This window comes from Clytia hemisphaerica, unplaced genomic scaffold (genome assembly GCF_902728285.1).
Source record: "Clytia hemisphaerica strain Z4C2 unplaced genomic scaffold, Clytia hemisphaerica genome assembly, whole genome shotgun sequence".
Lineage (NCBI taxonomy): Eukaryota > Metazoa > Cnidaria > Hydrozoa > Leptothecata > Clytiidae > Clytia > Clytia hemisphaerica.
Window position 1 is genome coordinate 2,703,856 of NW_027103836.1, and position 24,267 is coordinate 2,728,122.

The window sequence follows — 24,267 nt, forward strand, 5'->3', positions numbered from 1 at the left end:
AGATACCATCATAGTTAACTTGAAAGATGAGCTTATGTAGAGAACTTTCATATGTTAGTATACTCAACACTCATGGTGAAGAAATTCTCCAATGGTTTCCAAAGAATGGCAATCGCACTGTGGCAGGATTGAAATATTTCATTGAGATAAATACGTGCATTCCATTTAACAATCAAGTTCTTTATTACCGTAACCGCGAGCATATGGATTTGGTATCAATCGGGTCTTATCTCGAATGGCTATTTAGACATGATGAAAATACTACACTCGAGATCGTTTTGACTTATAGATATATTTCTAAATCAAGATTGGACAATAAGGCTTTTGAGTTTATTAAGAAATACAGTTTACAGAAACTGACATCAATTCGTATCAAGGAGGCAAAATATGGAAAGACAATTATTGACATGACTATGGAGAATTTGGTTTCTTGTACACATTGGGAGATTAAATTGACGCAAAGCATTATGGAACTGTATAATATCACATATGACCAGTATGATTTGATGCTAAACTCTGGGAAAAGTATTGCAACTTGTAAATACGTCGAAAACTTGTTTTTCTTGGGTTCAAAGTTTGAAGAAAATGTTGAGCTTGTATTGGTTTTCTCAAAACATTCGAGCTTTGATAAAACAGAAGGCTTCTATTTCACGTTGCTTGGCCTAAAAAAACTTGTTTTGAAATCGTTAACTAGAAGTGAAGTATTTGACATTAATGAATACAGAACTTTATCTTCCATTGGAACAAATATACAGATACATATGAAGATTCCAAAGCATTTGCAAATTTTCATGCACAAGAAGAGAAAGATAAGCAAGAAGGAAAGATTGTCTGATATCTTTTGGTATCATTGCAACGAGGAGGAAAATGCAGAGGGAACGTTAACCATTAACTTGATCTCAAAACCTCCTGCGAGTTTAACTGTACGGTTAACCTCTCCATATCCTGCCAGAATCGGATTGCCAGAGACGCTGGAGATAAAAGAGACTGCAACAATTGCCGAAGCTGAAAACTACTTATCGGAACTGATCCAGTATCCTATCACCTTGATGAGACATGATAAACTTAGCGTTACAGATATTTGTAGAAAAGAACAATTTTTATATGAAATACCAAGAAGATATGGAGAGCAATTACAATTACTAGTTTTCAGAAGTTTCGAAATTAATTTTCGATTTTGTTCTAAATGTTGTGAAGAGACTCTCAGGGACAAACAAACGTTCTTTGTTTTGTATCATGAAGCTAAAACCGTGGAGAAACTTTTAAAAGAACATTTCAACAGATGGTTGTGTTGTTCTGACACAAAATGGAGATTATCAAGAGAGAATGCAAAATACATGTCTAAAGATTCTCTTTTGGTTGATTTGGCTCCTGATGTCATCATAAGCCTTGAAGCTACGTCCAAATCATTCTTAGCCCTCAGAAGAATATTTAAAAAATAATAGTCTTCGATTCTTTGGTTGGTGGTAGCAAAGTGTTGTTCTGGGGATGCGATGAATTTGAAAATTCATAAAATTTCTCAAACGGGCTGATAGCTATACTTTTTTTCATTAGAACCAGTAAAATTTTGCTGAGGCTCGGCTGTTCTTATTTTTTTGCCACTTTGAACCTCAAATTGTTCTTATGTTGTTATTTATAGGGTGTAATTGAGGTATTTTAGGCGGTATACTTAATTTTTACCACTTTGACCCCTAAATTGCTTGAAATTGGACCATCACTTGTGGCACGCTAAATACTTTTTAGGACTAAACAAAACTTCGATAGTAAGATGTATATCTGAAAACTTTTTTTGTGTGAGGATGCGAACCAAGAGTTGGGTGTTCTTACCTAAAAAAATTACTTAAGGGAATATGTGTGTTAAAATAATGCGAGCTGCGAATGTTAGCTCCGAACTTTTCGCCGGCTGTCTAAAGTCAATACATTTCTCTCTTTCGACGTCAATGCCATGGCCTCTTTCAAGCTTTTCAAGCAAAGAATTTAACTGCTAACTTTCTGCCCTTTTTTGTTACCCTTACAATAAGAATAGATAGTGGAGAATGTCGGCCGTCTAAACTAGAGCTTAGTCATTGTATACACGCTTTTCTCTGCAGAGCAAATTAATTTTGGCTGATGATTGACTTGTTCTGGTTTTTCGTAATTGTCAGGAATGAGTGCTCTTAAATTATTCTTAGTAACTTACTTTGTTCACTTATTGACTCAGATTGACTTAAAGGGCTGGAAAGGTAAAGTTTTCTGCAATTTCTTAAACCTGAGACTAGGATTGTTTTTAATTTGTTCTTAGGCTTTATTGCCGAAATGGACCATTGTTCTTATAAAATTCTTCTTATAAAAGATGAAGCGTGTAACATCAAGTAGTTATGAGAGCAATTAAAATGCCAAGCAATTACGGCTATTGTTGGAAAGGGATCCATAGACGGGGTCATTGATTCGTTACTTTGGAAACCACTACTAGGTATTTATAGATATTCTTGTAGGATATTTTTAATTGTTTTTTTATATTTCAAAGATATGAAGTATTTCAAATAGTGTGTAATTTCTAATCTTTGTTTTTGTCTGTTTATTCAGCATTTGACATTGTGCCCTTATCACAAACATAAAAATATGGTTAATCTGATCGGCATAAAAAGAAGCGATATTTTCCTGATTTTCTATTTCACATGTAACTACGCCATTGGTGCTGGGGAGGGGAGAAGGGGACCTTTCGACCATTTTCCAAAAAACATTTCCAGTGATATTGGATATTCTCAAACATTTTGCGTCCATGATTGTAGTTGAAGAACAAGATCGCAGTTCTGTTTAAGGCACATTTTGGGATTAGACTTTATTTACCTTTTTTGTTGTCATTTTAAAACTGAACATTGGTAAACTGAACTTTTCCAGAAACTTTTCCTACCCCCTTTTGAGGTTATTCCTTTTTCCAGTTTCACAGCCTCCTGGATGTCTTGCTTACAAAAAAGATCCCCTGGATATCCAACCATGTCTAAGTGGATAGAATGGTTGAGGATATCAATTCTGACATGTACCCCTCGGATATCCAGGCATTAGTTCTGTCATTATATCTAACACTGTTTGTCTGTTTAAGACCATATTCAGACATAATGGTTCCGGTTCACTATCATAACATCATACAAGACGACTTGAAGTCGAAAATTTCGCCAAATATTTGCAAAAAGTATGCTAAAATGCTGGCTCTGAAAAAGCTGTTAAGAAAATTACGAGGTGGATTAGAAAAAAAGGTTTAGGTCGAGTCATGAGAAATGATTCGGACACGGTCATTTTTTATGATGAATAAGCAAGCCTGAGCTATATTAAAACTGCTGCAACCAGTAGTCCCCTGTCTACCTTATAAAAACTAATTACCTAAAAGTATATCCCCAGCTATCAAAAGTTATTGATTTGATTTTTATAAAGTATATGCTTATAAGAAAAATAGATATGCCCATATTGTGCGCATTCCCTTGTTTACTTTGTAAGAACTAATTACCGAAGGGTATATGGCTGTCTATCAAGAGTTATTTATTAGATTCTTATAAAGTAAATGCTTATAAGAAAAATAAACATTCTCATATTGTGCACTGTCCCTTGTTTACTTTGTAAGAACTAATTACCGATAGGTATATCACCGTGTTTCAAGAGTTATTGATTAGATTCTTATGAGGTAGATTCCTATATGATAAAATAAACTGTTCCCGCATTTTATGCCATCCTTTGTTTACTCTGTATGAACTAATATCCGAAAGGTATATTGTCCATTTCATTTGACTATGTTTCTTAACCAAATCCTCTTTATTTTAAACGCATAATTAGCCTCCGTCTCAGAACGCGGTCAGAAAATTTTGCGGATAATTTCACAGCAAAAATGCATCCAGTGAAATGTAAGTAATGTATCATGATTAAAATCGACTGACATAATTATACCCATAATACAGGTTACAAGTTCTGGCTACGGATTCTCAAGCTCGGCTATAATAGAACTATTACATGTTAGTAGCAGACCCGACTGACCAATGTTATGTAGCAGGTTGAAACATGAGTTTCTGCTGGAAAGATGCAGTTTGTTTTCGAGTTAAATCTTCAAAATAAAACAAACTGTGTGGGTTTCTTTACTTCCAAACAACCTACCAATAGTTTTGGAACACTCCATAATAAAGGAAGATGGCTCTTCTTGTGGATTGGCTTTCTGATACCCCATATAAACACGATCAGACGATGTGACATGAAAGTGAGGAGACATGATTTGTTGGTTTTTGTTTGATTTGTTGACTCATATATCTCATGGCAAATGGGATAGCAAATGACTTTTCATGTATTGCTTGGCTCTACATATGATACCTCTAACTTTGAACACCTCCAGAATGTTGAAAAAAGCATTTTACGAGATAAGTTTCAATTATAATTTTCATGGAAATTTTTAATCGACAGATTTGGCTTGGCGTCAGTTTTGTTTGGTTGATGTTTGGTATCTTGATCATTAAAAGCAATGAAATGCCACACAGTCACTCTAAACATGATGCCTCCAGCCATGATTGGTATCAGAATGTTGGAAAAAAAACATTTTACGAGAAATTGTTGATAGAAATTATATTGACTTATTTTTACAATTTTGGCGGTGTGGGTTTAGTTGGTTGATAATGTTTACACTGTGGGATGGTTTTCAAAAAACTGTTATATTGATTGTTGTTTGTTGGAATTGATTACCAAAAAAAAAGAGAACCTTTTTTTGATAAATACTTTATTTTTTTCATGAATCGAAAAAACCGTGTGGATAGTATGTCTTGTAGTAACCAATGCAGTGTCTGTTTTCAAATTTTGAAAGCTCTATACCTACTGAATTGAAGCTCTGACTAGCTCTGTTTTTAAAACTTTGAGCCATGTTTTTTTCTTTGTTGCTATTAAAGATAGATTTTTAAATGGACGTAATGTATATTTATAGTAAAGTTTTAGTTTTTGAGTTTAGTTCATCAGTAATACATACAGTAGCATTTTTTCAGTAATCCTTTCTTGTAAATATAGTAACATTTAACCAGACTCATTGCCCTCAATATATTCGAATTTGTATTTTTTTAGGACTGATACAGTAAGTACATATTTTTAAACACCAAAACAAACAACATGCCAGTTCTTTCTGGACAAATATATATGTACACTTTATTGTGTGCTTTGAGTTCTATTTTAATCAACCCTCTCAACTGCTGATCTTTCAACTATCATTTAGGAGTATAGAATGGACTTCCATAGTACCATTTTCTCTAAGTATTTTGTGCAAATTTTCAACAAAGTAGACTTCTTGACTGTCCTTGTCCCTTATGTTAAAGTTGTTCTGATGGAGGACATTGCTATTTTTGGTAGCCTTCACATATCAATAAGGAGCTTTCGTGTAAATGTTTTTTCTGATGAAATCATACTAATCTGAAACTATTAGGCCTTTATGAACTTTCTAGAACAATAATCTTGTGAAACACTGGAAAAATAGGTTAGCATTCCCTGCCCTGCCATAATTTCACAGATTTCCTCTGCTTTCTGCTTGAAAACGCTGTCGTATAGCCGAAAACGAAAGTGAAACTGTGAAAACGTCCGCAAATTCGGGCCCAGTCCTCTTCCGAGACGGAGGCTAATAACCACTCTCTGTTTTTCATTTACGCATGTCAAGTAGAACATTCATAAGAAAAATAATAAAAGAATAAAGTGTTTGTTTAAAGTACAATGAAGATGAGCAAATAATATTAATGATATTTGAATTGTTTCAAAATTGTACGTTTTATATTTATTATTTTTGGACCTACCTCCGGGTACCCCGGTGGAGGTTCTATAAATTAACCCATGTCCGTTCGTCTGTTCGTTCGTCTGTTCGTTCGTCCGTCCGTCCGTCCGTCCGTCTGTTACCAGCTTTTCTCAGGATTGGCTCATTAGTTTTTTCTGATTTTTTGCACAATGATGCAAAATCGCAATGCCCAGAACGTGACGGAGCCCGATTTTCGAAAAAAAATATATTTGGGCAAATTTGGGCCAAAAACTGCCTAAAAATAGGGTTTTTTGGACTTTGTGCAAAATCCTGTCATTACTTTTTTCTGATTTTCTGTACAAAGATGGAGGGCAAGATTCTCTAAAGAATGGCTGAAGTGGTTTTTCCCGGAAAATTCTTATTCGCCTTAAAAGATGGATTTTCGTATTTTTGGGAAATTCCCTTTAACCAAATAAGAAAATATAGCTTTTCTCAATGTTGACTCATAATTTTTTTCTGATTTTTTGCACAATGATGCAATATGGCAATGCCCAAAATGTGAAGGAGCCAGATTTTTAAGGAAAATCTTTTTGGGCAAATGATTTTCGTATTCGGGGAAATTCCTTTTTACCATTTTACATTATTCAACACACAAGCTTTATTTTTCCATTCTGAATTTTTGTACAATTATTGTCACTTTTTTCTTATTTTCATCTGTCATCTGATGTTAATCATTAGGTAGGTCCATTCAGCATGTTGCTTGTTCTTTTTGAAAAAAAAAACGACCACAATATTTATACATGGTGAGTGTGACCGAGGAAAGGTAGAAAAACAAATTAAATTTAGTGAGTTCATCCACCGTATCGAGTACTTTCGTTTCCTAATTTTTTTTCCGAGGACACCGACGCCGCAGAAAGGCTATCGTAATACTTTCGCTAAGCGAAATTAAAAATCAAACTGTCAAAAAATGACAAAAAAGTACTATTAGTACGCCCGATTGGAGTAAACATCGTGCGCATTTTTTCTTTGTCCAAATTTTCACGATTTTTATGAAATTTGTTACCAGTCGGGCTTACGATGTAAAGTATTATTACAAGCCAATTATATTATTGAAGCCAATATACTGTATTCGAACTCATACATTAGCAATGTCGTTTGTAAATTTTTTTTTTAACTAACTGACGAATGCTTGAAAGAGCAGAAAACTTTTAAGTATTAGGAAAAAAAGTTTCTCCGTTCATTTCTGAACTATGAAGTATATTACAAATATCATATTACAACTAACATACGTCATACGTTTGTTTGACTCGAAACCAAAACGTGTTGATATTAGATATTAGCGAGATCAAATTCTGCAAACGAAGCAGGAATTTTTGTCCATTTCGAAGAAAAGTGATAAAGCAAGCTATATTGATTGTACATTACATAAATATTGTATGTTTGTTGGCTTTTTTGGTTTCATAAAATTGTCTTTTGTATAGTTCGCTTTGTGAACGATTTGAAGAATTGGCAAATTTTATCATGGTGTTGAAAAATGAGATACTGTGGGCCATAAGTTAGATAGAATACATGCATTGTAAAGAAATTATTCGATGGTTTTTCTTAACATTGGAAAATGCATTTATATAGTTTGAAATGTTGAATTCTTCATAATGAAGCAATTCAGGTTTTTATCCATTAAGGAGGTTTGAGAACTGGAATGGCTACCTGATAGTCGCAAGTTATTTGAAGTCTGTGTCAAAAGATGTGCAGTGTTTTTATTCTTGACCATAACTTTCCAGGCGTTTGTCACATAGTAAAAAGTTTCTCAAATGCACTTATATTTCCACCCATTCGTTAGACGTTTCCACTATAATTTTCTAGATGAGAAAAAGCTTTTCAAAAATGTTAATTCCGTCAACAGATATTGAACAAAATGTTGAACTGATTGACCCCTGGAATGCGTGTTTTAGCTTAACTTTTTTTTGTAATCAAGTAGAGACAAATTTGACAAAGTTTCAATCTCGTGAAAATGGTAATTATTACATTGTGCTACAAGAAGTTTTTTTCTTCATTTTTCTTCACTTTTTTGAACAAATTTTGAAAAACAAATGAGTGGAAAACACTGCACACTTTTTTGGCACAGACTTTAGCTGAATTCTAAAACGCAGGGGATTGTAAGTAACATTCTAGACAAAATAACATCAACAGTTTTTTGTCAAGTTTTCACAAGGAAAACGAACTTAGGTCATTTAGAGGGGGTCTATCTAACAAATCCTGCATTACTAAAAATAGACAAAAAGGACGACAAATTTCATAAAAAACGACAAAAAAACGGCAAATTCGATATTTCGCCGTCCACAACCCCGACCGAAACTCTACCACCCCTACGGATTCATTCCTCTTTGTTTATCACGGGAATTAACTACATATGGTTTAAAAGAACGACAAATTATGCTTGCGTGCTATTAATGCAGGAATTGCAAGACAAACCTACAGTTTACTGGGCCTACCTCCGGGTGCCCCGGTGGAGGTTCTATAAATTAACCCATGTCCTTTTATTTCGTCTGTTCGTTCGTTCGTTCGTTCGTCCGTCTGTTACCAGCTTTTCTCAGAATTGGCTCATTAGTTTTTTCTGATTTTTTGCACAATGATGCAAAATGGCAATGCCCAGAACGTGACGGAGCCCGATTTTTGAGAAAAAATTTATTTGGGCAAATTTGGGCCAAAAACTGCCTAAAAATAGGGTTTTTTGGACTTTGTGCAAAATCCTGTCATTACTTTTTTCTGATTTTTGTACAAAGATGGAGGGCAAGATTATCTAAAGAATGGCTGAAGTGGTTTTTCCCGGAAAATTCTTTTTCGCCTTAGAAAATGGATTTTCGTATTTTGGGGAAATTCCCTTTAACCAAATAAGAAAATATAGCTTTTCTCAATTTTGACTCATAATTTTTTTCTGATTTTTTGCACAATGATGCAAAATGGCAATGCCCAAAATGTGACGGAGCCAGATTTTTAAGGAAAATTATTTTGGGCAAATTTGGGCCAAAACAGCTTAAAAGGTTTTTTGGGCCTGAATGGTTTAAGTGATTTTCGTATTTGGGGAAATTCCTTTTTACAATTTTACATTATTCAACACACAAGCTTTATTTTTCCATTCTGAATTTTTGTACAATTATTGTCACTTTTTTCTTAATTTCATCTGATGTTAATCATTAGGTAGGTCCATTCAGCATGTTGCTTGTTTTCGATCTTTATTCATTCATATTCGAAATAAAGTCCTGGAGACCCTAAATCATAATCACTGAACGTTTTTATCATTTAGAAAAACACAAAAATTGTGAAAGAACAAGGGCTAAATTCATAACCATCTTCAACAAAATCTGACTCTACAAGATACCATCATAGTTAACTTGAAAGATGAGCTTATGTAGAGAACTTTCATATGTTAGTATACTCAACACTCGTGGTGAAGAAATTCTCCAATGGTTTCCAAAGAATGGCAATCGCACTGTGACAGGATTGAAATATTTCATTGAGAAAAATACGTGCATTCCATTTAACAATCAAGTTCTTTATTACCGTAACCGCGAGCATATGGATTTGGTATCAATCGGGTCTTATCTCGAATGGCTATTTAGACATGTTGAAAATACTACACTCGAGATCGTTTTGACTTATAGATATATTTCTAATTCAAGATTGGACAATAAGGCTTTTGAGTTTATTAAGAAATACAGTTTACAGAAACTGACATCGATTCGTATCAAGGAGGCAAAATATGGAAAGACAATTATTGACATGACTATGGAGAATTTGGTTTCTTGTACACATTGGGAGATTAAATTGACGCAAAGCATTATGGAACTGTATAATATCACATATGACCAGTATGATTTGATGCTAAACTCTGGGAAAAGTATTGCAACTTGTAAATACGTCGAAAACTTGTTTTTCTTGGGTTCAAATTTTGAAGAAAATGTTGAGCTTGTATTGGTTTTCTCAAAACATTCGAGATTTGATAAAACAGAAGGCTTCTATTTCACGTTGCTTGGCCTACAAAAACTTGTTTTGAAATCGTTAACTAGAAGTGAAGTATTTGACATTAATGAATACAGAACTTTATCTTCCATTGGAACAAATATACAGATACATATGAAGATTCCAAAGCATTTGCAAATTTTCATGTACAAGAAGAGAAAGATAAGCAAGAAGGAAAGATTGTCTGATATCTTTTGGTATCATTGCAGCGAGGAGGAAAAGGCAGAGGGAACGTTAACCATTAACTTGATCTCAAAACCTCCTGCGAGTTTAACTGTACGGTTAACCTCTCCATATGCTGCCAGAATCGGATTGGCAGAGACGCTGGAGATAAAAGAGACTGCAACAATTGCCGAAGCTGAAAACTATTTATCTGAACTGATCCAGTATCCTATCACCTTGATGAGACATGATAAACTTAGCGTTACAGATATTTGTAGAAAAGAACAATTTTTATATGAAATACCAAGAAGATATGGACAGCAATTGCAACTACAAGTTTTCAGAAGTTTCGAAATTAATTTCCGATTTTGTTCTAAATGTCGTGAAGAGGCTCTCAGGGACAAACAAACGTTCTTTGTTTTGTATCATGAAGCTAAAACCGTGGAGAAACTTTTAAAAGAACATTTCAACAGATGGTTGTGTTGTTCTGACACAAAATGGAGATTATCAAGAGAGAATGTAAAATACATGTCTAAAGATTCTCTTTTGGTTGATTTGGCTCCTGATGTCTCCATAAGCCTTGAAGCTACTTCCAAATCATTCTTAGCCCTCAGAAGAATATTTAAAAAATGAAAGTCTTCGATTCTTTGTTTGGTGGTAGCAAAGTGTTGTTCTGGGGATGCGATAAGTTTGAAAATTCATAAAATTTCTCCAACGGGCTGATAGCTAGACTTTTTTTTATTAGAGCCAGTAAAATTATCATGAGGCTCGGCTGTTCTTATTTTTTTTGCCACTTTGAGCCTCAAAATTTTCTTACACTGTTCTTATTTATAGGGTGTAATTGAGATATTTTAGGCGGTATATTTAATTTTTACCACTTTGACCCCTAAATTGCTTGAAATTGGACTATCACTTGTGGCACGTTAAATACTTTTTAGCACTAAACAAAACTTCGATAGTAATCTGTATACCTGAAAACTTTTTTTTGTTTGAGGATGCGAACCAAGAGTTGGGTGTTCTTACCTAAAAAAATTACTTAAGGGAATATGTGTGTTAAAATAATGCGAGTTGTGAATGTTAGCTCCGAACCTTTCGCCGGCTGTCTAAAGTCAATACATTTCTCTCTTTCGACGTCAATGCCATGGCCTCTTTCAAGCTTTTCAAGCAAAGAATTTAACTGCTAACTTTCTGCCCTTTTTTATTACCCTTACAATAAGAATAGATAGGGGAGAATGTCGGCCGTCTAAACTAGAGCTTAGTCATCGTATACACGCTTTTCTCTGCAGAGCAAATTTATTTTGGCTGATGCTCGACTTCTGGTTTTTCGTAATTTCCAAGAATGAATGCTCTTAAATTATTCTTAGTCACTTACTTCATTCAGTTATTGAAGGGCCTAAAGGGCCTAAAAGATAAAGTTTTCTGCAATTTTTTAAACCTGAGACTAGGATTGTTTTTAATTTATTCTTAGGCTTTTTTGCCGAAATGGAACCTTGTTCTTATAAAATTGTTCTTTTTAAAGATTAAGCGTGTAACATCAAGTAGTTATGAGAGCAATTAAAATGTAATTACTGCTATACTGTTAGAAAGGGATCCATAGACAGGGTCATTGATTCATTATGTTGGAAAACGCATCTAGGTATTTATATTATTGTAGAATATTTTTGAATTCTTTTTATATTTCAAAGATATGAAGTATTTCAAAATGTTTGAATTTTCTTATCTTTGTTTTTGTCTGTTTATACAACATTTTACATTGTGCCGTTAAAACAAAGATCCCCTGGATATCCAACCATGTCTAAGTGGATAGAAGAGTTGCTGATATCCAGGCAGTTTGTCCTGTACCCCTCGGATATCCATGCATTTTGTCCTGTACCCCTCGGATATCCTTTCTCTCTTATATGGTCCTACCACCTGAATGACCGATATTCTCAGCAGGGGGGCACAGACTGTTTTTTTTGGCGTGAACTGTAGGCGAACGTTTTTTCCTTTCAGTTAGGTTTGTCATTCTATGTTACACTGTTTAGCCTGTTTAAGACCATATTCAGACATGATGGTTCCATACAATTCCAAATTAGACGGTTCCGGTTCACTATCATAACACCAAAAACTCAAACTTCAAAAAAGAAGTCGTTACAAAGCAAAACTGTTTCGCTCCTCTTTTTTCTTCGGAAAGGGGCTACTCAGTTTACTTGCTTTGAAACGTTCCGCTCAATGGAAGCGTCGGTGAACGATTTCCCGTCTAGTGATTTTTGAATCATCTCTCCCACCACCTCCTATCCATAACAAAAATCATACATAGTAACGCGAAACCGTAACTTCTGAATACCATCTTAATTAGCGGGAAATTACAAATTCTATTGTTTACATACGAAAAGTCCAGAACAAATTGACATTCTCAAAATTATATTGATCGTCAATATATGAACACACAAACATAATCTAACTCCGAATTTCTTTTCCCTTACAGCGGGTTGTGCGTAACCGAAGCGACGCCAATTGTCATATCGATTATGGCGTGTTTTGTTTGATGATCGAAGACTTTCAAAAGGTAGACATTTTGATTTATTTCGTCGAAAGTACTTTGCAATAAACCTAAAACAAATACACAACTTGTTATTAGAACCCTGTTTATAAAAACATTTAGGTTGAAATTTAGGGGGAAAATGAGAATATCGTAAGAACACGGCTACCGTTCGAATTGTAGTGATTACCCAAGTTTTCCCAAACTAATCTTGAACTCTCAGATTTGTTTTATCTTAAGGGGCAGATTTTTTCCCAAGATAATCTTGATATTTAGGTAAATTAATTTTGAGAACGCCAATAAGAATATTCTAGGCCCAAAATGGTCCGAAAATAACCACATCCGGGCTCAGCCAAAACTAAGTTTTCTAACAAAAAGGTTTGTATCATGTTTAAAATTGGCTACACCACAAAAATTGCCAGTTGAAGGTAGTACAGTAACTGCATTACAGTCGTCCTGAAAATTTTATTCCGAGTAGCTTTGACTTTGGCTTTGACATTTTATTTAGCTGTAATCAAATGTTGATAGGAATTTCTCAAAACAAATCAATTCTGCGAAATGTTCTAGTTCATTTTCTTTTTACTTTTATGATTTTGTCTGCGTTTGAACATGGCTCTTCTTTAGATTTTTGGATTTCACTAAACTCGCAATAAAACTATAAATATCAGTTTTGAGTCGCTAGGTGGGCTCAATTCAAACTCTGGGAGTAGAAGAGTCTTAACAAGGCTGTCCAAACCAATAGGTCTACTACAAAAGTATTAATTGATTTTATTCGATTTTACACTTTAGGCTGAGCAATGTTTCAAAGATGGTGTTTCGTTAAATCAAGAACACTTGCAAGGGTATGTATGTTCGGTTTTTATTGTTCTTGAATGGCATTGCAATTTTCTTTAAGCAGAAGCTCTCCATATTTATTTTGAAGGCTCCGATACCAACTGAGGTCCACTACTATCAGGAAAGGCGTTCTATTTGGACATTTGGATACATTTTTGTCCTCGGTCTTTTCTTTCTTGCATTAAAAACCTTTTCTGAACCTTTTTTTCATTGTTGATACTTCGGTAGAGTCTCTTTAACTCGAACCTCTATAACCCGGACAAGTTTTGTGTCCCCCGTGAGTGTTCGAGTTATCGAGACTCATATGTATTTGTCTATTTGGCTCTTCTTACAAGAAGTCAACCATCACTTACTGTATTCTTTTGACACACGTTTTCAAATAATTTTATTCATAGTATAGTATCAAATACTAAGCTCTAGTTTAGACGGCCCACTTTATGCCCTCTATGCCCTCTTTAATTCACAATTAGAATAGGCAGGGCAAAAAGTGGGCCGTCTAAACTAAAGCTTAGTATTTGATACTATGCTATGAATAAAATTATTTGAAAACGTGTGTCAAAAGAATACTGTACGTAATGGTTGACGTAGGTTGTCTAAGCCTTGAATGAGAAGCATTAAAGTAGTTTTAAATTTGTAGTCTCTTGGTATAAGTCTATCAGATTATTTCCCTTTAACCAAGTAGGTGCCACTGTCATTCTTTTCAATTCTTCGTTAGAGACAATAACAACACAGTTTTTTTACGGTGTAAATTGGTATCTGTTTGGCTGATAGCGTGAGGTGGCTTCAAAGAATTTACAACGAGTGTAGGAGCGTTCTAAGATCATCGCACGGTGCGTGGTCACTTTTGCTGTGGCACGAACCTACCCCAGGATGAAAACCATTTCGTCCCTTTAAGTGCCAAATAGGGGTTCTAGTGATGCTTTCGAAATGTAAAACCTTTGGGATTACTACTTAGAACGCTGCAAACTACTCCTACTAAAAACTTAAATTTACAAGAGAAGTGAAAAACGCTATAAGATTAGTTAAAATTGGTAAAAAACTTTTTACAAATAAAAATTCTGCACACTGCTCAAATCCGTTGCTTCTTTTTTGGGAAAATTGAAGATCGAATGAATGTGTGTGTTGGTCGTGGTGAAAACAAAGAATGATATCTTGTGCCTTGTACTCTTAGGTTCCAAATAAACGGCCCCCCCCCCGCTTGTTAATTTTTCGAAAATTTTCCAACCCCCCCGGACCTTATTAGGACCCCCCCGTTTATTAATCTCGAAGAATATTTTCAGCTGTCAAAGAGAAGGTCCCTTATTTTGCTTTAAATAGCGTAGTTTTAGCCTATTTTTACCTTATTTTTGGGTTTCAGAAGTACAATTTCCAACCCCCCCGGCAATTAGGTCCCCCCCGTTTATTAAAATCTAGAAAATTTTCCAACCCCCCCGCTTATTCGAACCCCCCGTTTATTTGGAACCTAAGAGTACGTGGGTAGAGCAATCCTCTTTGAATGTCTTTCGTAAGATAGCCAGCGCGTTGGAATGATGACATGAACGAAAGAAGAAAAATAAGCGATTATTGAAACAGATTGAATAAGGTTAACGATAATCAGCATGAACCGTGATGGGCTACCATCTTGGAAAGCGTGTATTTAATGACACGTCAAAGTGGATCAGCGCATGCGCCTAGCACTGCCAGAATCCGAAAAGAAACTTTGTTTCCTGTATCTGCGAATCGGGAAACCCCGCTGATATAAGATCGCTCGTTTTTCTGGTCCTGTAGCGGTGATTCTAGACCTAAGAGCGTCGTGACTAATGGTGCCCTGTCTTTTGAAATGCCCGAATAAAAACATAGCCGATATTGTCATTTATAATCTTAGTTTTGACCTACGCGCATTTGAAATCAGAAATCATTAGAAAATATGAAGTTTAGAGTGTTAGCATTAAATGGGTTAAAAAGATGATATCTCCATGGCTAAAGCAAGTACGGTAATTTATTTCCTACTGTACCGTTGTCGCACAATGATGCAGAATTAATTTCATCCCTTTCATTTTTTCAGATTGTTATTGAGTGGCTTGTGTTCTCTGACACAAGAAGAGTTTAGTGAAGGCGAACAGATATTGGATGCCACAACTTATCTTTATGAAGACCTGCCACTGCCATGGACTTTACTGGGTATGTATTAATAAAGTTGAAAACTAAAGAATGAAATTTTCATCTTAAATTTGTCACTCAAAACAATTCATCCTGTTTGATTTTCAGGACACCAAGGGGATGGGTAACTAAACTGTTTTAAATTTCGATTTTGACCCCCCCCCTTCTTGTATGCCCTATTTCACATTGATTTTAACAAAAGTAGTGTCTCAGTAGGGTCTCTTTAACTCGAACCTGTATGACTCGAACGTCTTCTTAACTCGAACAAGTTTTCTCGTCCCTTCAGTTTAGCGATGCCCCCTGTATTTCAAAAATGAAATTTAGTTTACTCCCTCCTCTGGCGAAGCAAGTCTTCTCTTTATTTGGGTCAAGCTGGAGTTTTTACAAGGTTTTCGATGATTCGGTTGGTCGTTGAATCTTGAGACAAAGGACTTTATTGCTTTTTCTAAAGAACGCGTCATCTCTATTATTTCGAATAACCAATGAATAAAACATCTTATAAAAACTCCAGCTCATCCCCTTTATTTCGAGAAGAAAAAAATGAATTTTTGCTTCAAATTTTTTTTCTTCCAAGGTCTTCATTTTACATCGGTTGAAAATTCCATCATGTCAGAGCGATGCTTCAATAAAGCAGAAGAAACTTTCGGTAGGATGTTTGATTCATCTTTTACCTTGTAGAAGGTATGACCTGTCATATGTCAATGGGGTGATGGAATCTCCGTTGAATTTCCCATGGTTTCCAAAAGTATTTTCTTTTTGAAAAAAGTTAAAATTTTCAATTTATTTTTTTAAATCCAAAACCATGCAAACTGGCATAAAAGCTTGTAGCTTGTGAGTTAGACAATGTTACAATGTTATTGGTACCATCAGAAAAGTATTTTGAAACTCCTTCAAAAAGTATTTATGCCCTTTCAAATCAAGTTGTTAGGAGTTATAGTCCTTGACTATAATAGTGCCCTATAATAGTCTTTGACTCGGTATTATTGGCGAATTTTGAACGTATGCATACCCCATTGGGGTTTGAAGGGTAAAGGGCAAAAAAATCAGTATTTCCAATTTTAATCTTTCCATAATAGGAAAACAAAGAACAGGTGAAGAACCGAACGAACTTTCAGACGAATTCTCCATTTACATTGAAGCTACTCAGTTTTTGTTGGATTGCAATATGTTACAGGTACAAAAATTTTTTTTACATCATTTGAAAGGTTAGAATCGCCTTATACATTGACCTCGATGTTCTAATTGTGCTGGGAGACGGGTTTACGCATAAACAATCTTAATTTGGCAAATCCAAAAAGTTCAGAGGGTTTCTCTTGATTTGAGCCTCTTTTAATAAACCAAGGTATAAACGAAGTCGGCGAACGCATCGTCGAAGGTAGAGTGAAGGCTCCTCTTTCCATTGCTATCTACCCGAAGATAGGAGAGGGCGCCACTCGTTTTCCCTGCATTGCTCCACTTACCCTTGGTCCTTCTCTTTAATTACTGAGCATCACTCAGAGAGGCACTGAGTACCTTTTATACTAAGTACGAAGTCTTTGGGATGATGCGGGCGGGGATTGCAGCCACGACCTAGACGATGTTATCCGTCCGTCACAGTGATAGTAAAGGCGAGAAAGTGGTATGGCGTTATGGCGGTATACGGAAAAAAAATCGGTGGGAGAGTTTCGAAGAAACTGACAAACTCTACCGACTGTAAACTCTTTTCGGCAAAAAACCTGTTTGCGAATTTTCTTTGGCTTTGGGATTATTTCTTAAATAGTGATTTGTCTTAGACTATAGCATAGTCTAGCCATGACCTTGCGCTGACCAAAAGATTGTGATTATTCCATACAAAAAGGTAAATTCTTAAATTGCAAAAAAAGTTGTCACAAATCTTATGAAGCTGCCCTAATATAATTAATATTTTTACAAGAAATTTGTGAATTCAAAATTACTAATATAGAAAGGACACGCAATTTGCCAATCATTGCTCATAAAAACTTTCACATCATAAAATTGTCTTGCATCTGTGTTCAAAACACTGTAAAGCTCTTCACCGTCAATTGTGATGAAATATCTATAATCGCCATTGCTGACATATCTCTGGTGTACCTCAAGATGATATGTCTGGTTGATTGTTAAACCATTGCCCACGTCCATCGTGGTTAAAATTAAAACTTGGAACATTGTTCACAGCACTAGTAATGTGAAATTTAGATGTTGTTTTCCCAATGCCGATGAAAGGTGTTCGATCTCCGTATTGAAAACTGTGCCCTCCTTGAGTAAAATGTACTATGTTACACGCCCACATATTTTGGAACTGTAATGCAGAAATAAATGTTGTTGTTTTTTTCATTAATAACCCTTTATATCCAGACACACCAATGACGAAGTTTTCCTCAATTTCAAGAGGATTGTGACGAATTTTTTCACGAAAGTGAAAGATATTTAGCTTACGAATTCTTATCATCAGTTCATTAAAATCGTTAATGAAAGAAAACACTTCACAAGAATTTCCACTTACGTTCACTTGAGAAATGGGCGAATGCAGTCGAACGTCGAGTGATACTATCCATTCATTGGATAATCGGGGTATAATGGCTACCAAGGTGTTCCGTTTTAACTCTTGCTCTGAAAGCGAAAATATGGTTTTTAAAATATTAGGTCGGCCACTTGTTGTTAAGTTGTCATTTTACTGGCCAGAATGTCAAAGAATGAATGGGGTGACTGGCTTGATTTTTTTTTGGTTTAAGACTGACTTTTGGATTTAGTCCTTTTTCGGAACAAACAATCTACTGGACATTTGGACCAGTGATGGGTCGTGACCACCAACCTTGTTGGTATTTTACAGACCGGTCGCAGTATCGCTTGTTCAATTTTGCTGAAATCTCCAGTCCAAAGTAAATCTCTATTGTCTATACTACTGGTCCAAATTTCTAGTCAATAGCATTTTTCATTCCTGTAAATTTAGGCCTAAATTTTATCAAAAGGCCCACTTAGGGCCGGTCCATTAAATACATATATTAGACAGGTGAATAAATTGAGGCTGCCACCCTTGTTTTAGATATGTCAAGTGGAGGTTGCACACAAAATTTGTTTAAAAATAAAAAAAGGCTAAAGCCGGTCCCCACTTGCGCGCGCTTCGATTGCACCTTTTGGCTTCAATCCTTTTTGCTTGGAAAAATGATTACGTCATAAAGAATGTAGCGCGCGCTCGAAATGGAATTGTTTCATTTTTTCTTTTGACCAATAGCGTGGAAGCTTTGCTCGAGAAAGTGCGATCGCAGCGCGTGCAACTGGAGACCGACCATTAGAGGGAAGCTTAGTTTTTGAGGTGTCAAAATTTGATGTCGTTAATAGGTTGCAATGACGTAGCCTATGATCATGAAGCTTTGTCAAAAGGTGTCAATCCATAATTTACTCACACTGTCCAAATTTCATTGAAAAATTAAGTCTTTCAAAAGTTATCAAAGATTTTTAGCCCCCCTCCCCGAGATGCACGAAGGATTAAGGGTGATATTTAGTACTTTCTAGACCAGGCTATAAACTATTCTATAATCTTTGTAGCTTGATATATAATTACCCATTACCTTCATTACCAACCAAGATAATTGGCTCCTTCCCATGATTGTTGCTAGGAATTCCCAAGTTCTAAAGAATACCATAATTCATAATGTTACTCAATCAGTAGAATTTAAACTGCATTGGCATAACCTGATAACAGCTGCTCATAATTTTCTTACGGGCACGGTAAACCTCTGAAGCCCCTTAAAAATTAACGATCTGAGGCAAATTATCCTCCCGCGGAAAATTCTAAAACAAGAATCTTGTTGTGCGCCGGAAAGTCATATTCTTCAGAATGTTTGTTTCACACGTCGCGTGGTGGGCAGAAAACAATCACGATCTAGTCTCAGCTTACATTGACAGTGCTCTATCAAAATTCAATTGTATGTGAGTTTCTAAAAGCTTTCTTACCTTGCAACATTGTATGTCTTTATAACAGAAAATTGCAAACATTAAAACAGTTGAAGATAAATGAAAATATATCGATACCATCATTATTCTTTACCCTACACAACTTAATCAACATTTTTACTAAATTTAAAAAGTTCCTTTTCCCTATTTCCCTCCTATCACTTTATATGCTATCCTTTTTTCCTTCTATTGATCATTTAATATCATCATATTTTGAATCATATATATACAGTGGCCGGGACAAACAAAATAAAAAATAAAAACAAAATAAAAAAAAGGAAAAAACAAAAGAAAAAAAGAAAAACAAAATAAAAAAAGGAAAAAACAAAATAAAAAAAAGAAAAAGAAAATAAAAAAAGGAAAAAACAAAATAGAAAAAAGGAAAAAAACAAAATAAAAAAAGGAGAAAACAAAATAAAAAAAAGCACGAAAGAAAAAAAGATACCTCCAAGATACCTCCTCGTAAAGCTTGCTTCCAGTCACAAAAGATCCCTCTTCAACTTTTCTTTTAACGAAATCGATTATCCAAGCACTGTAAGTCTTTCTTAAAGTGGACCACCATGCTTCGATCCGCTGGTTATTAATTGATGATCCATAGAGATGTGTGTTCATGTCATTCCAAAGCGTACATTGCAGTGCTGCGGTAATGCCATTCTCAGTGCCCAAATCTGTTCTTAAGAGAGTAGGTATTAATTTCAACTTGTTCACCGTTTCAACGTAATAAATTGCTGGAACCGATGGATGATTATTGCTCTTATTTATTTATTATTCTATTATAACCAAGATTTGAGGATGGTCCATTGATTTCAACTTGAATGATGGTCCGTAGAGCTTGTTCATTGATGTTCGGATTTTTTGTTAGGCCATATGTTTTTAATTACCTTTTAAGCGTTCTAACAGAGTATCTTATTCCACGACGTTTAAGTAGGCGAATTATTGTCTCGTATGTATGGCCATTGTTAACGTATCTCGTTGTGAGAAATTGCCTATCTTTTTCTCCCTCCTCGTCTCTATTCCTTGGGCGAAAAGGAGTCCCACAATCATAACAGAATAGATTTGCATTTCTTCTTGGCGTCCCACAAGATTCACAGAACATGCTAGATGAACAAGAAAATTCACTTTCTTCTACTCACGCTAAACAACAATCCGCATTTCATCATCTTTGATTCTCTATTCTATGTTTTTTTTATTTGCTGATTTTTCATTTTCTTTTTCTTTTTTTATTTTGTTTTTTATTTTTTTAGTTTGCTTTTTATTTTTTATTCTGTTTTTATTTTTTATTCTGTTTTTATTTTTTTATTTTGTTTTTTATTTTTTTATTTTTTTTGTCCCTCCTCGGCTGCCGTATATATACCATCAATCGGAAATTTTTATATTTTTTTGTTCAATAATTGGCGGGATAGATTTGGAAGACTAAAATTCTTACATTTAAAAAAAAAAGTTAAAAAGAAAAAAGTTCATTGTTAACTTAGGTGGGAAATTAAAGGCTCTCGCCCAAGACTTTGATAGCCAGAAAAATGGAAAATAGAGTTTTTGTGCCTATTCAACCTAGGCTTTTAGTGGTGGTTCAGAACTAGGGGGGGCTTTTCCTGTACCACCCCTTAACTTTTGATCTAGTGGGTCTTTTTGGATGAAATTTGGCACACAAGATCCTTGGGACGTAAGGTAACTTTTGCAAAAAAAAAATTTTTGATGACGTCACTCATCATGCCCAAAGTGAGCAAAACCGAAAATTTCCTTTGTTCTTATAAATAGCTATTGTATTCCAACAAAGGACTTAGAAAAAAGTTGCCCGAGTTTAAAATGCTTATTTTATCCTAAATATTCAATAAATTACGGTTTAAACGATATATTTGACATTGAAAAGAAATTTGTATTGGAAACAGTACTGATTGGAAAAGTGTCAATTTTTATGACACCTTACTGTCAGAAATGTCATCATGCTGAAGGTGTGAAAATATTTAGGTGTCAATTTTTATTTTATTTTGAAGCCAACTAAAAGTTAGGAATTTACAGAAAATTTCATGGCAAAAGCTCTATTATTTCAGGAGCTATTACCAATAGTTTGACCTCCGAACAGAAAGAGCCCCCCCCCTAGGCCGAATAGGGTTATCATTAGTCGCCTTTATCGTCTTTCTATGCTGGCTTTAATTCTGCCATTCATTGATGCACCAATTGATGCAAAACAATATATGTTGAAAAGTAAATCATTGTAATAAAATCAAATCGAATAGTGCTCGATGATAAACAAAAAGGGGACAAAATGATACCAGAGCCAAGTAAAATTCGTGCTTCTGCACTTGTTTAAATGAGGAGAGAAATGATCTAAAAAGTCTGTGTGTAAAAAGTTAAAAAGTGTTACTTTATGTAAATGTTATGTTATGTGTTATTTTATGTAAATTTTATGTAAAAACATAATTCGTTTGACTATTAAATACACGATGGTAGGGTGTATATATTGGAAAATGTGGGATATAAGTGGTGAGCAGCTACCTACTGTTGAAAATGAATCAATAATTTATGGAGCCCCACCCCAAGCGGTTTTTGTGATGACGCGATAGGGATTTTTTTGAAGCGTGATTACGTGATTTGGAATTTTTTTCTTCGTGATTGCGTGATGAGAAGTCAAAACGTGATCTTGATTTGAAAGGTTTTTGAGCCGTGATACGTGATGTTGACTTTTTCAAAAGGAATGCGTGATTGTCCATTTTTCTTGCTGATTTGCGTGATCGTGATTAAAGACAAAAAGTTGCGTGATATCGTGATCAGAGTTACCGCTGGGGGGGGCTCTTTGTGAGATTGGGAGAAGGATATCTTTTGGGAACGATTGGGATGGAGTTGGTCCCCATTGAGAGGGGCGAGAGGGTGCTCAAATATGGTATACCTTCCGTAGTGCTATTTCTTTCAAGTAAACGCCCTTTCTAGCCTTCCTAGAAGAAAAGCGTTCATTCCTAGTGGGCGTTTATTGGAGCAGAGTTCTTATTGAATTTTTTTCCTGAAAGGCGGGACTGGAGGGTGGGGTTTAAAGGAAGAGGGCATTTATTCGAAGTATAAATTTTATAGTTTAAATGATCAATTTGAGTTGCAGACTGAAATAAAATGGAAAGAGACAGTATAAAGGTTTGATATTTTACAAGAAATTTGTGATTTCAAAATTACTGATATATACAGGACACACAATTTGCCAATCATTGCTCATAAAAACTTTAACGTCATAAAATTGTCTTGCATCCGTGTTCAAAACACTGTAAAGCTCTTCACCATCAATTGTGATGAAATATCTATAATCGCCATTGCTGACATATCTCTGGTGTACCTCAAGATGATATGTCTGGTTGATTGTTAAAACATTGCCCACGCCATCGTTGTTAAAATTAAAAATTGGATCATTGTTCACAGCATTAGTAATGTGAAATTTAGATGTTGTTTTTCCAATGCCGATGAGAGGTGTTCGATCTCCGTATTGGTGCCGTAAACTGTGCCCTCCTTGAGTAAAATGTACAATGTTACACACCCACATATTTTGGAACTGTAAATAAATGTTGTTGTTTTTTCATTAATAACCCTTTATAACCAGACACACCAATGACGAAGTTTTCCTCAATTTCAAGAGGATTGTGACGAATTTTTTCACGAAAGTGAAAGATATTTAGCTTACGAATTCTTATCATCAGTTCATTAAAATCGATAAAAGTTCGGAAATCGTTAATGAAACAAAACACTTCAAAAGAATTTCCACTTACGTTCACTTCAGAAAGTGGCGAATGCAATCGAACGTTGAGTGATACTATCCATTCATTGGATAATCGGGGTATAATGGCTACCAAGGTGTTCCGTTTTAATTTTTGCTCTGAAAGCAAAAATATGGTTTTTAAAATATTGGGTCGGCCACCTGTTGTTGAGTTGTCATTTTACTGGCAAGAATGTCAAAGAATGAATGGGGTGACTGGCTTGATTTTTTTTTGGTTTAAGACTGACTTTTGGATTTAGTCCTTTTTCGGAATAAACGATCTACTGGACATTTGAACCAGTGATGGGTTGTGAACACCAACCTTGTTGGTATTTTACAGACCGGTCGCAGTATCGCTTGTTCAATTTTGCTAAAATCTCCAGTCCAAAGTAAATTTCTATTGTCTATACTACTGGTCCAAATTTCTAGTCAATAGCATTTTTCATTCCTGTAAATTTAGGCCTAGATTATATCAAAAGGCCCACTTAGGGCCGGTCCATTAAATACATATATTAGACAGGTGAATAAATTGAGGCTGCCACCCTTGTTTTAAATATGTCAAGTGGATGTTGCACACAAAATCTGTGTAAAAATAAAAAAAGGCCAAGGCCGTTCCCCACTTGCGCGCGCTTCGATTGCACCTTTTGGCTTCAATCCTTTTTGCTTGGAAAAATGATTACGTCATAAAGAATGTAGCGCGCGCTCGAAATAAAGTTAAATACATTTTAACTTTTTCTTTTGACCAATAGCGTGGAAGCTTTGCTCGAGAAAGTGCGATCGCAGCGCGTGCAACTGGAGACCGACCATTAGAGGGAAGCTTAGTTTTTGAGGTGTCAAAATTTGATGTCGTTAATAGGTTGCAATGACGTAACCTATGATCATGAAGCTTTGTCAAAAGGTGTCAATCCATAATTTACTCACACTGTCCAAATTTCATTGAAAAATTAAGTCTTTCAAAAGTTATCAAAGATTTTTAGCCCCCCTCCCCGAGATGCACGAAGGATTAAGGGTGATATTTAGTACTTTCTAGACCAGGCTATAAACTATTCTATAATCTTTGTAGCTTGACATATAATTACTCATTACCTTCATTACCAACCAAGATAATTGGCTCCTTCCCATGATTGTTGCTAGGAATTCCGAAGTTCTAAAGAATACCATATTCATAATATTAATCAATCAGTA

The 24,267-nt window shown here is 35.1% G+C and overlaps 1 protein-coding gene and 1 long non-coding RNA gene across 2 annotated transcripts; both read right to left on the reverse strand.

Moving 5' to 3' along the window:
* Positions 1 to 17,190: 17,190 nt before the first annotated feature.
* LOC136807253 (uncharacterized) lies at positions 17,191 to 19,510 on the reverse strand. Its single transcript, XM_067063853.1, has 4 exons — positions 19,353 to 19,510; positions 18,968 to 19,028; positions 17,902 to 18,008; positions 17,191 to 17,697 (listed from the first exon to the last, which is right to left on the reverse strand). The coding sequence occupies exons 1-4, from the start codon at positions 19,434 to 19,436 to the stop codon at positions 17,491 to 17,493; spliced, it is 459 nt and encodes a 152-aa protein (XP_066919954.1). The 5' UTR covers positions 19,437 to 19,510; the 3' UTR covers positions 17,191 to 17,490.
* Positions 19,511 to 21,671: 2,161 nt separating this feature from the next.
* Positions 21,672 to 24,231, reverse strand: LOC136807254 (uncharacterized). The gene is made up of 3 exons (XR_010846661.1): positions 24,169 to 24,231; positions 23,096 to 23,202; positions 21,672 to 22,881 (listed from the first exon to the last, which is right to left on the reverse strand). It is a non-coding gene; the product is annotated as an uncharacterized lncRNA (long non-coding RNA).
* Positions 24,232 to 24,267: the final 36 nt, after the last annotated feature.

What these genes read in the sequence shown, in the direction of transcription:
- LOC136807253 (XM_067063853.1), bottom strand. Translation starts at nt 19,436, where the DNA reads ATGATGGTATCGATATATTTTCATTTATCTTCAACTGTTTTAATGTTT. An exon ending in TATCTTGGTTGGTAATGAAG is followed by an intron (nt 18,009 to 18,967) that starts GTAATGGGTAAT and finishes TTTCGCTTTCAG; the next exon opens with AGCAAGAGTTAAAACGGAAC. An exon ending in CGCCCATTTCTCAAGTGAAC is followed by an intron (nt 17,698 to 17,901) that starts GTAAGTGGAAAT and finishes TCTGCATTACAG; the next exon opens with TTCCAAAATATGTGGGCGTG.